This window comes from Danaus plexippus, chromosome 6, assembly GCF_018135715.1.
Source record: "Danaus plexippus chromosome 6, MEX_DaPlex, whole genome shotgun sequence".
Classification (NCBI taxonomy): domain Eukaryota; kingdom Metazoa; phylum Arthropoda; class Insecta; order Lepidoptera; family Nymphalidae; genus Danaus; species Danaus plexippus.
In genome coordinates, this window is record NC_083540.1 from 3,007,693 (window position 1) to 3,020,445 (window position 12,753).

Genomic DNA, 12,753 nt, shown 5'->3' on the forward strand with positions numbered 1-12,753 from the left:
ATAAAAATAAGTCGAGTTTTCCTTCCTGACGCTATAACTCCAGAACGCACAAACAGATTTCCACAGTTTTGCATTTGTTGAAAAGGTCTCGGGCTCCGTGAGGTTTATAGCCAAGAAAATTCAGGAAAATTTCAATAGAAAAGCGAGAAAATAGGGATATCATTTTTTTAATACAGCGCCATCTCTGATACATAGCATGTACTACAAACCAATATTTTAAGAAGATGGCGACGGTGCGTGACACATTGTTTGACAGCTACTTATTGTTTTCTTCTCAGTTAATTTCATGTGACAAACCGGTGTGAAATTGTGAAAAAAAAGTAAAAAAAATAAGTTATTCGTTTCTTAACATTTTAATTGGAAACCATCAAAACAATCACGTGTATTGTGTACATTTTTATTCAATTTCAACAGCAGGTATTTGTCTTTAAGGTGGTAAGTTGAACTGTGTAAATTACGTGGATCGTGCATTTGAGGTTAAATTCACCACTCTGCCCATAGTTAAAAATGCCTAGAGGACGACGTGCGAACATCGGTCGCCGCACAAGACATGCAAGTCAGCAACAAGTGTATTCACAGAACTTAAGCGAAGAAAGACAAAATATAATAAGAGAAAATGCCCGATTGAGACAACGCGTGAGCACACGAAGATCATTGGCATCATACAATCGCTTGGCATTCCAATATGATCCCACTGCGAACTACAGTGATGATGAAAATTTAAATATTGGACCAATGACGACTGTATGCCGATATTGCAATGCGTTAAAGTTCAAAAGAGAAACGGCTGGATTGTGCTGCGCAAGTGGAAAAGTCAAACTGGATCCATTACTTACACCACCACAGCCACTGAAACCATTGTTCGATGGAAGTGATCCCGATTCCAGCCATTTTCTTCAACACATCCTTGAATACAATAACTGCTTTCGCATGACTTCCTTTGGAGCTAATATCATTCGAGAAGGCGGCTTCATGCCGACTTGCAAGGTAAAAGATACAACACACACGATCAAAAGTTACACCATATTCTTTAACAAATTCTTTAACAAATGATTGTTTGCAATTACAGATACAAGGACAAATATATCATTTGCATGGTTCAATGGTGCCAACACCAGATGAACCGCATCAATTTCTGCAAATATATTTCATTTCGTCGATGGTGGATCAGCTGAATGTGCGGTGTAATATTCAGGGAACACAACAGTTAAAGAGACGGATTATTGAACAGTTGCAAGCATTTTTTCACGCTAATAACGCTGTGGTTAATATGTTCAAAACACCATTGGAACGAATGCCATCGGATACGCACAAATTTGTCATAAGAGCGGATTGTACCCCAACAGGTGAACATGTGCGAAGATTCAATGCACCCACCGTTAATGATGTTGCTGCAATTATTGTTGGCGATCCAACTAAATCGCGAGACATTGTCGTTCAGCGAAGAAGCAATATCATGCATCGTGTAAACGAGACACATCGTTTGTACGATGCGTTACAATATCCAATCATTTATTGGCAAGGGCAAGACGGATACGACATCACGTTGAAGATGGTCGATCCAATTACAAGTAAAATATTCACACACTAATTATTGCTATTATTGGTTTCCATTAACAATTCATTTAATTTTGCATTTTCAGGCGTATCAACGAATAAAAATCTAAGCGCAATGAATTACTATGCGTATCGTATGATGATTCGTACACATGAGGAGAATGTCATTCTGAAGTGCCGTCGGCTATTCCAGCAATTCGCTGTCGACATGTATGTCAAAGTCGAGACAGAACGTTTAGCGTTCATCCGATTCAATCAGGCAAAGCTACGATCTGAGGACTATATACACTTGCGTGATGCTATTCATTCAGATGGTGATGTTCAGAGTATTGGACGTCTGACGATTCTCCCATCATCTTATATCGGAAGCCCACGCCACATGCACGAATACGCTCAAGACGCTATGACGTACGTGCGAAATTATGGAACTCCCGATTTATTTATTACGTTCACTTGCAATCCGAAGTGGACGGAAATTGAACGTGAGTTGGAACCGGGCCAAAAACCGCAAGATCGCCATGACATAATAGCCAGAGTATTTCAGCAAAAACTCAAGGTCATGATGGATGTGCTTACTAAGTATCGAGTTTTTGGTGACACACGTTGTTATATGTACTCGGTGGAATGGCAGAAGCGTGGACTACCGCATGCTCATATCCTAACTTGGTTGCTGAACAAATTACATTCAAATGAAGTGGATGACATCATATCAGCTGAAATTCCTGATCCAGTCACTGATCCCCATCTACACGACATTGTGACGACACAGATGGTGCATGGACCGTGCGGTGCATTAAATCCATTATCGCCTTGCATGACTGATGGAAAGTGCACAAAACGATATCCGCGACCGTTAGTTGCTGAAACAGTTACAGGGAACGACGGATATCCAGTATATCGTCGGCGTTCAAAAGAAGATAATGGTCGAACTATCAAAGTTAAAGTTCAAAATCAAGAGATTGAGATCGGAAATGAATTCATTGTACCATATTGCCCGCTACTATCACGAATTTTTGAAACACATGTAAACGTTGAGAGTTGTCATTCGGCCAAATCAATCAAATATTTGTGCAAGTACGTCACAAAAGGCAGCGACATGGCTGTGTTTGGTATTGCGTCGGAAAATGCGAATGACGAAATCAGCAACTTCCAAATGGGCAGATACGTCAGTACTAATGAAGCACTGTGGCGATTATTTTCATTTCTAATTCATGAAAGATATCCCACAGTTGTACATTTAGCAGTGCATTTGGAAAATGGCCAAAGAGTTTACTTCACTGAAGCTAATGCAGCACAACGAGCTGAGAGACCACCATCGACAACATTGACTAGCTTCTTTGCAATGTGTGAAGCAGATCCATTCGCAGCGACGCTGATGTACGTTGAAATGCCTAAGTATTACACTTGGAATCAATCAACAAAGAAATTCCAACGTCGCAAACAAGGAACCCCAGTTCCAGATTGGCCACAGGTGTTTTCCACTGATGCACTAGGTCGCATGTATACTGTTCATCCTAGAAATGATGAATGTTTTTATTTGCGACTGCTGTTGGTAAATGTACGTGGACCAAAATCATTTGCGCATTTGAAAACTGTGAATGGCCACCAATGCCAAACATATCGAGAAGCATGTCAACTATTGGGTTTGCTAGAGAACGATTCTCATTGGGATTTAACACTTGCGGATTCAGTTGTTTCATCAAATGCGTACCAAATACGAACGCTGTTCGCAATTATCATCACCACATGTCTTCCTTCACAACCAATTCAGTTATGGAACAAATACAAAGACGACATATGTGAAGATATCTTACATCGCTTGCGCATTCAAACGAATAATCCTGACATGCAAATAACCGATGAAATCTACAATGAAGGATTGATTCTGATTGAGGATCAATGCTTGACTATTGCAAACAAGCTACTGATTGAAGTAGGAATGATTGCACCAAATCGATCGATACACGATGCATTCAACCAAGAATTAAATCGAGAGCTGCAATACAATGTTGATACATTGCAGGAATTCGTTCAAAATAATGTGCCGTTGCTGAATGAACAGCAAAAACCAGTATACGAAACATTAATGCAAGCGGTGGACAATAATACTGGTGGTCTATTCTTCCTGGACGCATCTGGAGGAACAGGGAAAACATTTGTCATTTCATTGATTTTGGCCACTATTCGATCAACAGGTGACATAGCTTTGGCGTTAGCATCATCTGGAATTGCGGCGATTCTTCTAGATGGCGGTCGTACTGCTTATTCTGCGCTTAAGTTGCCACTCAATTTAAACACAATTGAGACTCCAACATGCAATATTTCCCGATCCAGTGCAATGAGAAAATTGTTGACGCAATGCAAGCTCATTGTTTGGGATGAGTGCACAATGGCACATAAGAAATCACTTGAAGCACTTAACTTCACACTGAAGGATCTTCGGCGAAATAACAACATTTTTGGCGGCTTGATGATATTGTTGGCAGGCGATTTCAGGCAGACGTTGCCAGTAATTCCCCGTGGAACGCCTGCAGATGAATTGAATGCTTGCCTGAAGGCATCACCTTTATGGAATAACGTAAAAACATTATAGCTAACCACTAATATGAGAGTTCAAATTCAAAATGATCAAAGTGCTGCACAATTTTCAAAACAATTGTTAGCTGTTGGAAATGGAAAAGTTCCAGTTGATGCGACATCTGGATTAATTACTCTTACCAACGACTTTTGCCGATTTGTAGACTCTCAACTAGCTCTTATTGAAAATGTTTTCCCAAACATTAGTGAGAATTATCAGAATTATGCTTGGTTAAGTCAACGAGCAATTCTTGCCGCAAAGAATAATGATGTACACGCACTGAATTTCACCATTCAATCAGAAATCGATGGCGATTTGGTGACATACAAATCCGTTGATTCCATAACAAATCCCGATGATGTAGTACATTATCCAACGGAGTTTTTGAACTCTCTGGAGTTACCAGGATTTCCACCACATAACTTGCAACTCAAAGTTGGTACAGTTATTATGATATTGCGTAATTTGAATCCACCGCGACTTTGCAACGGTACTCGACTTGCGGTAAAAAGACTTATGCCGAATTTGATTGAGGCAACCATTATTAACGGAAAGTACGCAGGTGAAAATGTATGTATTCCTCGAATACCAATGATTCCGACTGATCTTCCGTTTGACTTCAAACGATTGCAATTTCCAGTTCGCCTTGCGTTCGCAATGACAATTAACAAGTCGCAAGGCCAATCGCTTAGTGTTTGCGGGATAAATTTAGAAAATCATTGTTTTTCACATGGGCAGTTATACGTTGCGTGTTCACGAGTTGGGAAACCATCCGCTTTGTTTGTATTAACGTCAGACCAAAAAACAAAAAATGTGGTTTACCAAAGAGCACTTCAATGAAACGGTTAATTTGCGGACACGTATAACGCTTCGATTCAGTATTTACTTTGGATTCACTTTCATTTACTTAGAGAAGTTCAACTAAATAACACTTAATTTTTTTAATCGAAATGAATTCATTACTGTTGTGAAATGAAATAAAATTTTTCATTTCAAATATAAAACAAAAAAAAAAATTTTTTCTTCATCTTTTAATCACCAAACGAAACGTTACATAAAACGAAGCCATCTGGTGGCGAAACGGAGTTCGCCGGGTTTGCTAGTTTATTTCTAAAATAATAAAAACATCAGTTAGGCTGGGCTTTTTATTTTTATAATAATTTCTAACATAGTGTACCCATTTTATTAAATTTATTAAATTTTTTGGTTACCATTATACACTTGTGACACTATGATGTAATCCATATATAAGACCTCCATACACAAGATTATCTAAATGAAGGTGAAAATGTTTTGGCCGATGCAGTAAAATGGATATTTAATGATCGCTAGTGGTGGTGTCTTTGTATGCGCAGGAATTTCTCCGTAGAAAGTCCTCGAAGCTAGTTGCGCTCTTACTGCGCGCATCATGCATACAAATAAAACCGTTCAACCTTAATCTTTTTGTGTTGACGTAACTGTACAACGTGATATCATTTCAGTAGTGTCCCTTGAGCCAGCAAGAATAAAATAAGTCTATATTATAACCGGAAAAATGAAAATGAAAGTGAATACGTTATTGTTCTTTATTGTGTGTGTGGTCATGTGTGTGACAGAAGGTAGGCCGTTATTATCTGAGTATTTTAATTACTATAACAAGCATTCATTATTGCCATTTAATATTACAGGATACGCCTACAAAAACTACAAATCTTTTTTTGAAACTGTTAAGGAGGATAACTCTATGGACGTCTCAGATTTCTCTGTTTATTACAATATTGAAACAAATGAGGTATTAATTTATTTATGATATTGTTTTGACGAATTCAGTTAAAATTATTACTGAAGTAAATAAAAAAATATAACACACTTATTTTCTAATAATACCAAATAATATAATTGTTACTTAATGTAAGTCATGTTAAAAATGGTAATTTTCCTAGACCATTAAAAAAATGATGCCCAGACCTTGGTACAAGCCTGGTTGGCTGCTTAGACTTCCGTTTAGAGGCGGTCCTTGTGAATGTGACGGCTATCAATGTATTTGCTGCACGGGTGTTCGGATTCAAGCTTTTAAATTTGACAGAAGAAGTAAGAAAATAAATTATAATTATATTATTTTTTATTTTGTATACGTTTAATGCATGGTGTTTTTCTTTGATTTTAGTTAATGAATTATATATTTTTTTGTATGAATGAACGGGTCTGATAATTATTATATTCATATTTTAATTTATACATAATTATTGATTTATTTAAAAATATTAAAGTGCATTGCTTGGGAATGGTTTTCATAATGAGTTAGTTGTAAAAGAACATTGTGCGATTTAATTATAAAAATGAAATTTATATCCTTCTTTATTTTTAGCATGTGCGAAACTTACATATGAACCACAAAATTCTACCCTGGATTTAGAAGTGGTCATGAACAATGCAAGTGTATTCAAGAACACTTATTCAAGTGAGTTATTTTAAAACAGAATATTTAAGTTTAATTATAAATAAAATTAATAATATTAAAGCATACTTCCAAGTATTTACGTATGTTATATATTAATAAATAAACCGCGTATTTCACTTACACCGTATTTATATGTTCACGATGTATCGTTCAAGATCAAGATCATTTTATTTTTCATTTTAATAAATTATTTATTTTGTTTAATAGGCAGAAACCTACCACCATTTTGTATTCCTGTCCCAGTGCCCTACCTACCACCCGGTTTGGTAGATATGTGTGTTAGACTGTTTGACGTAACATTCGTTGATCAAAAGCTACACGTCTGTATGGATATGGACACGAGGATAGACAAAGCTCCGGTAGTGGTATGTTTCGCTATCTATTGCCTTATTACTTTGACTAACACCAATTCATTCTTGGAACGTACTTCGAAGGCAGCTCTAGGAGGTTCGTTTCAAATTTGGTTAGGTTGAGAGAGGAGCTTGAATAGGGGGCCCTTAACCTACACCTGGTTTGAAAGTCCCTGGCACTGTTGAAGCTCCTCTCTCTGCGACGCGATGGAACCGGCACCCACACGGTGAATCCGTGGAATGCTGAGAGGTTTCGTTTCATAATTTAAATTTAACACAAAATATTATTAAAACTACTGTTATAGTATTGTTTTTTTTTTGCCAAAAAAATTAATTTTAACAATGCGATATAGGTTTTATATTTAGGAAAAGGTTCGTAAAATTATAGTTAAATATGATTTGCATACTTATAGATACTCCATTTCGATTGTATGGACATGGGTACAGGAGGAGTGGGTTTATCAAAACCAGGAGGAACAACTATTACATCACACGACTCTATAACGGCAACAGAAGAACCGATACAATTAGACAGTGATGTTTACGACGCAGTTACTGAACCTGTTGAAACAACTACAGAAATATTTCAAAATAGTGTAAAATATATTTAATATATTTACTGCATTTCAAAAAAGTACATATAAACTATTTGTATCAATCGTTAATTTATTGTATCTAATAATATTTAAAATAGAATGAATTAAAGAATTATAATACACAACACATTGGATTTTTATTTAATTCGCATGGATTGTAGATAAAAAAAAAATCCATTGAAATACTTTGCAGGAATAAAAACTGCATCAGGTAAGATTAAAAAACAAAGATTTAAGTAATTACAAATAAGTAACTATAAAACCAGATATTATGTTTTATGCTATAAATGCTGGCCCCTAAATATAATTAGTACCGAAGATTTTCATAATGACTATATTTGATAGATCATATCTATTACAATAAAAATGTAAAAATAACGATTCTCTAATCTGAATTTCAGATATTAAAAAAGCTCATTTACTATTCGCTGGATATAAAAACATATCAAAAATTTATTTCTTTACTATAATTTAAATTGACACGGTCTGTATATCAAACTGTTACTACATTAAAAAAAAAGAATATCGCATTTGATCACCCTTTGACACACCGATTCATTTGAGCAATGTCATTACGGAATTATTTCATAACATTACAATACTACAACAATACAAAACCTTTTTATAGAACAGCAAGCGCTACTGAAGATTATACATGACACATAATTAAAATATACAATATATAAATTTATCGTTAGTCATTAAACAAGGTAGTGAAAATAGGGATATATGTAAAAGAAGTAAATAAAGTATTCTAGCTGTGAGCTTGACATATTTAAATGCAATGCTGAGGTCATGTCATTTTAAATTAAGTGCAACGTGTTATGAAATGATTCGTTTCACGTAGAAAACAGTACTTCAAATAACTAATTACAAAAAAGCGTTTCTGAAATCAGATATCGAAATATTACTTAATTAGATGAGCTTATTTAATAAATGTTTCTTATAACATCTATTACGTGGAATAAATCTTGAATTAATGATGCCATTTTTCAGTATTTGATTATAATCAATTTGGAATTCTTAAAAAAGATCTGAATGTAGTATTGTATGTATTGCTACGTACCTGCAGAGTATTACTACCACATAAAAATAAGTTGCTGAATATGGCAACACATACCTATTATGAAGTATCGATTGGTTACTTGTGGACTGTGCTATTTGTAGCGTTCTATATATTAAAATTGTTATTAAATATTATTTCACTAGCATTGGTAACATTGTATTTGGTTAATTAAAATTTTGAGTCTATAAGATGGCTGACGACAAAAAGGAAAATGAGAAATTTTATTATAGTGACCGTGCAGTAAAAATATGCACCTATTACGTTTTGACTCTCACTTTTGTGATTTTATTTATAAAACTATATTTCAGTATTTAATTAATTTTATAAGTTGTCGCTCAAAATTAAGTAGCCAATTTTTTTTATATATTTTTATATTTTTTTGAATAAATATATATTTGGAGAATATTATACATTTGGAAAATAATAAATTTAATTTATTTATTGTTATCGGTGCATGAGCTTGTATGATTTTATTAAATTCGTGTAATCGAAGACATAGTTGTTAAATTTAAATGCTGCTTGGCGAAATATATATTTAGTTTAAAACAAAACATCTGACGACTGTAGTGAAATGAGTAAGTACGTAATCTTAATAGTAATTCTAAATTAAGTTTTATAGATATTCGTATCATATATCACGTTAGCGGACAGAAGGTTATTGGAGTTCACTACCTAACTTTTTGGTAGAGATTTGCATCAGTGGTATTTTATTAAAATTTCTAGTGAATGCTTCATAATCATTAGTATTCTGATAAGATATAATCAATCCTCAATGAAGTCAAAGCGGGGCAACATTTGAAATTATAGTCGAAAATTTTCCCGCCACAGTACCTATACAGATTGACGCATAAACTTCCAGTACTTTAACAAGGCTATACGATTATTTCATCCGTTTGTATTCGATAGTTTCCTGCGATTGTTATTAATTCGTTGCCCTACATCTTAGGACTCATGACTCTGGAAGATTATTGGAATTTTCATTCATTCACTACAAAGACTTTTTGAATGCAGTGTCTTTTTGATAGCTTGTCCGACTATTTCAATGATTTGGCGCTCCGAAATGTTTGTCAAATAGTCCAGGAGGGATCGGCGCATGAGTACCGAAAACTATTCCACCTCAATTTCTTTATGCGATCCTCTTCAAATTGCCCTCCTTATGATATAAATGCATGTTGCCATGGCACAACCCGGTGCCATATTGTTTAAACCGAAATTGTTTAAACAATTGCAAGGAATTGTTATTTTTCAACCGGATATTTTTTTTATATTCTTTATTGAAATACCAATAAAAAAGGTCCTGTGACTTTTAACGATAAAGTTAATATTTTTAAAGATATGAATTTTTAAAGGTTCGAAAAATCTCAAATTTGGGTACTTTCGACCCATGAAAAATATATTTAAAAAAAAAACATAATGTCTAAGTTATATATATTTTTTAATTCTCTATACAATTGTTAATAATATTGTTAAAAGAGATTTAAAAAATTTCATTGTTTATATATTTTTTTTATTGTTAATTCCTCGCGTTCAAAAGTATGCGTCGCTTACCTTTAAGTATCGCTGTCTCTCTCTGACTCATGCGTTGCATCGGCCTCTCTGTGTCTTGAATCATTATTTATCATTTATCTTTAGAAACTATCAACTTTATCAACATTGTTAAAGAGATCAATGTTATTAATAATAAAATTGTCTACAATTTGTTTTTAATTTTTTTTTCTGAAATACAACTAAGCCAGTGTCAATAACTGGGTCTTTTACTTTACTTTTCGTTTTAAAAAACAAAAAAGTAATATAAACTGATAAAGAACTAATAATAATTACATGTTTCGATTTATGCCTGAATAACTTGTGAAAAATTGATTTCAGAAAAATATAGGTAATTCACATTGATGTTAAAATATTATAGAAATTAACTTCTAAACATTACATATAATATTATCAAAAGGGGAGAGATCGCGTTTTATTTCAGTGTAATGGATTCAACCTCGTGTTGACCCTAATCAAAACAGATCTATAAATTCTCTGATCTGAAACGTCACTTCCCGTCCTAGAATATATGCTTCCCTTTTGAATTATTATCTATAAAAAATGGTTCCCTATATTATAAACCTTTTTAATAGCTTTCATTCATATTTAAGCTCAACATACGGAGAATTGAAAATTTATTATTACCTACATTTCATAATTTGTTTCAAAATTGTTATAGCAACTATTAAATTACCTTTAAGAAGTTTCGGGATATATAATTTTATATATAGTACTAATAATATATAACAAACAATAGTTTTATTTTAAATTAATATTTAATGAGAATATTATTTCCAGTGTGCCAAAATTTAAGAGAGGGTTTGAAGCATCACATTAAATTAAGCAACTGGTTGTTTTACATGGTTTGTGATCCCGGATAGAATATTAAACCAGCGTATCATCAAAACGTGTAAGTTTCAATATACTATAATATATAAAATGTATATGTAATATAATTTATTAAACTTTATCTATACAAATAAATAAAATTGGAGTGTCTGTTTGAAATATTGAAATAACTGTTTTTTACTACATGCATATCAATGTGTATAAGGTACATACACCAAAATGACATTTTTGACAATTTTTGTCTGTCTGCATGTCTGTTTTGCCGGAACAAACAGATATGTTTGTTCCTGCTGATCTCTGAAATGGTTGGACCGATTTTTACGGGACTTTTATTGGCAGGTAGATGATGTAATAAGGAGTAACTTAGGGTACTTTTTATCAAGATCCCGAGTACCCACTACGAAATTATAACGCGCGAGTGGGAGTATATAAATAGTAACAATGTATTCAAAAGTGAAAACCGTTACGACAATTTAAGATATTAGTAAATCTGAAGTTCTAAAAGGGGTATCTATGGGTAGATATTTAGAGACGAAATAAACTTTGTAGCCATGAAATTCAATAAATATTTAATTTAATAGCTAGTAGATACATTTTGGATTTATCCGCGAAAATGTGATTTAATGTTCGAAACATTATTTCCTTGGCAAATATTACATACGGTTAGGACATAAAAGCGTTACTAACAGACTGGTTTATCTTCGCATTTATAATATTATTATTCACTATCAAATTTCAACAGGGTCCATGGAGACGTACAGCAAAATGCCAACCTGTTACTGAAGAGACAACTGCTTCAAACGCGCCTTTCTTACATGTTTTATTTATCAGTATTACCACAATTTAAAAGACGGTCTAACGCTTTTGATTAAATTCAGGTATAATTATTTGCTCACGTTTTCTTTCATTGTGTATATTGGAAATTTTCACTATTTTTTTAAATTTTAAAAATAGCTTAGTAAATTAGTAGCCGTAGAGTTGTGTCATGAATATATAAAGAAATATATCTATATTTTTAAAAATTAAATTGTGTTGTTTTATTTTTTCTTAAATGATACTATTTACGTCATAAAATTTTGATATAGTTAAAAAGAGTTCTGTTTTATTAGAAGTAGGTAAAAAAAAGTATTTATCAAAAATGCAATTTTACTTGCAGTCTTTAAAGATGTTTCTAAAGCAAAAAATATTTAACAAAGTTATTAAGATGTGCAGCAAAAACCTTGTCCATGTTTTAGCTTAATTATGAAGTAAGTTGTTAATAGTATAACAAAGAAATATGTATAACAACAGATTTATAAGTAATCTAACATAAAGAAGTTGTCAAAAAATTGTTAGCCATTTTATTTTCCCCTGTTAACATTCAAACAGGCTGGACGAACTTAAAAGATCTTTCACTGGATAATCCAGTAATTGTAAAGTAACCTAGCTGCAACAGAAATAAACAAAACGGAGACAATTATTTACTAGCCATATAATTGGTATCACTTTGTCCCGGGATAATGCTTGTTACTTAAATAATAAACTTATCATAACATGTGCATTGGGTTTTTAAAAGTAAAAATATATGATTTTGTTGTAAAGTATACTTTACAATTGAAAAAAATTAAAACAGGATCGACAATTTTTCATTAACTTTGTATCCATATGTTAATATTTGTAACACATTTTCTTGGCATATTCAACAATCAGAATAATAGAACTTGCTAGATAGATCATACTTTGTTTTAATATTTTTGGATTAATTCATTAGGTTTGGATGATCTGAATGAATAAAATATGAAATTTATACT

At 33.1% G+C, this 12,753-nt stretch overlaps 3 protein-coding genes and 1 long non-coding RNA gene across 4 annotated transcripts; all 4 read left to right on the forward strand.

Annotated features, from left to right (window-relative positions):
• Positions 1-2: 2 nt before the first annotated feature.
• LOC133320816 (uncharacterized) lies at positions 3-4,150 on the forward strand. The gene is made up of 4 exons (XM_061529579.1): positions 3-435; positions 502-987; positions 1,070-1,571; positions 1,644-4,150. Exons 2-4 carry the CDS (start codon positions 508-510, stop codon positions 4,148-4,150), a joined length of 3,489 nt encoding a protein of 1,162 aa, XP_061385563.1. The 5' UTR covers positions 3-435; positions 502-507.
• A 12-nt stretch (positions 4,151-4,162) lies between these two features.
• On the forward strand, positions 4,163-4,975 carry LOC133320817 (ATP-dependent DNA helicase PIF1-like). The gene has a single exon (XM_061529580.1). The coding sequence runs from the start codon at positions 4,163-4,165 to the stop codon at positions 4,973-4,975; it is 813 nt and encodes a 270-aa protein (XP_061385564.1).
• Positions 4,976-5,446: 471 nt separating this feature from the next.
• Positions 5,447-7,648, forward strand: LOC133320857 (uncharacterized). Its single transcript, XM_061529821.1, has 6 exons — positions 5,447-5,733; positions 5,803-5,906; positions 6,058-6,205; positions 6,483-6,575; positions 6,783-6,940; positions 7,339-7,648. Exons 1-6 carry the CDS (start codon positions 5,670-5,672, stop codon positions 7,534-7,536), a joined length of 765 nt encoding a protein of 254 aa, XP_061385805.1. The 5' UTR covers positions 5,447-5,669; the 3' UTR covers positions 7,537-7,648.
• A 1,010-nt stretch (positions 7,649-8,658) lies between these two features.
• Positions 8,659-11,990, forward strand: LOC116778877 (uncharacterized). Its single transcript, XR_004354156.2, has 3 exons — positions 8,659-9,162; positions 10,913-11,024; positions 11,706-11,990. It is a non-coding gene; the product is annotated as an uncharacterized LOC116778877 (long non-coding RNA).
• The last annotated feature ends 763 nt before the right edge of the window (positions 11,991-12,753 follow it).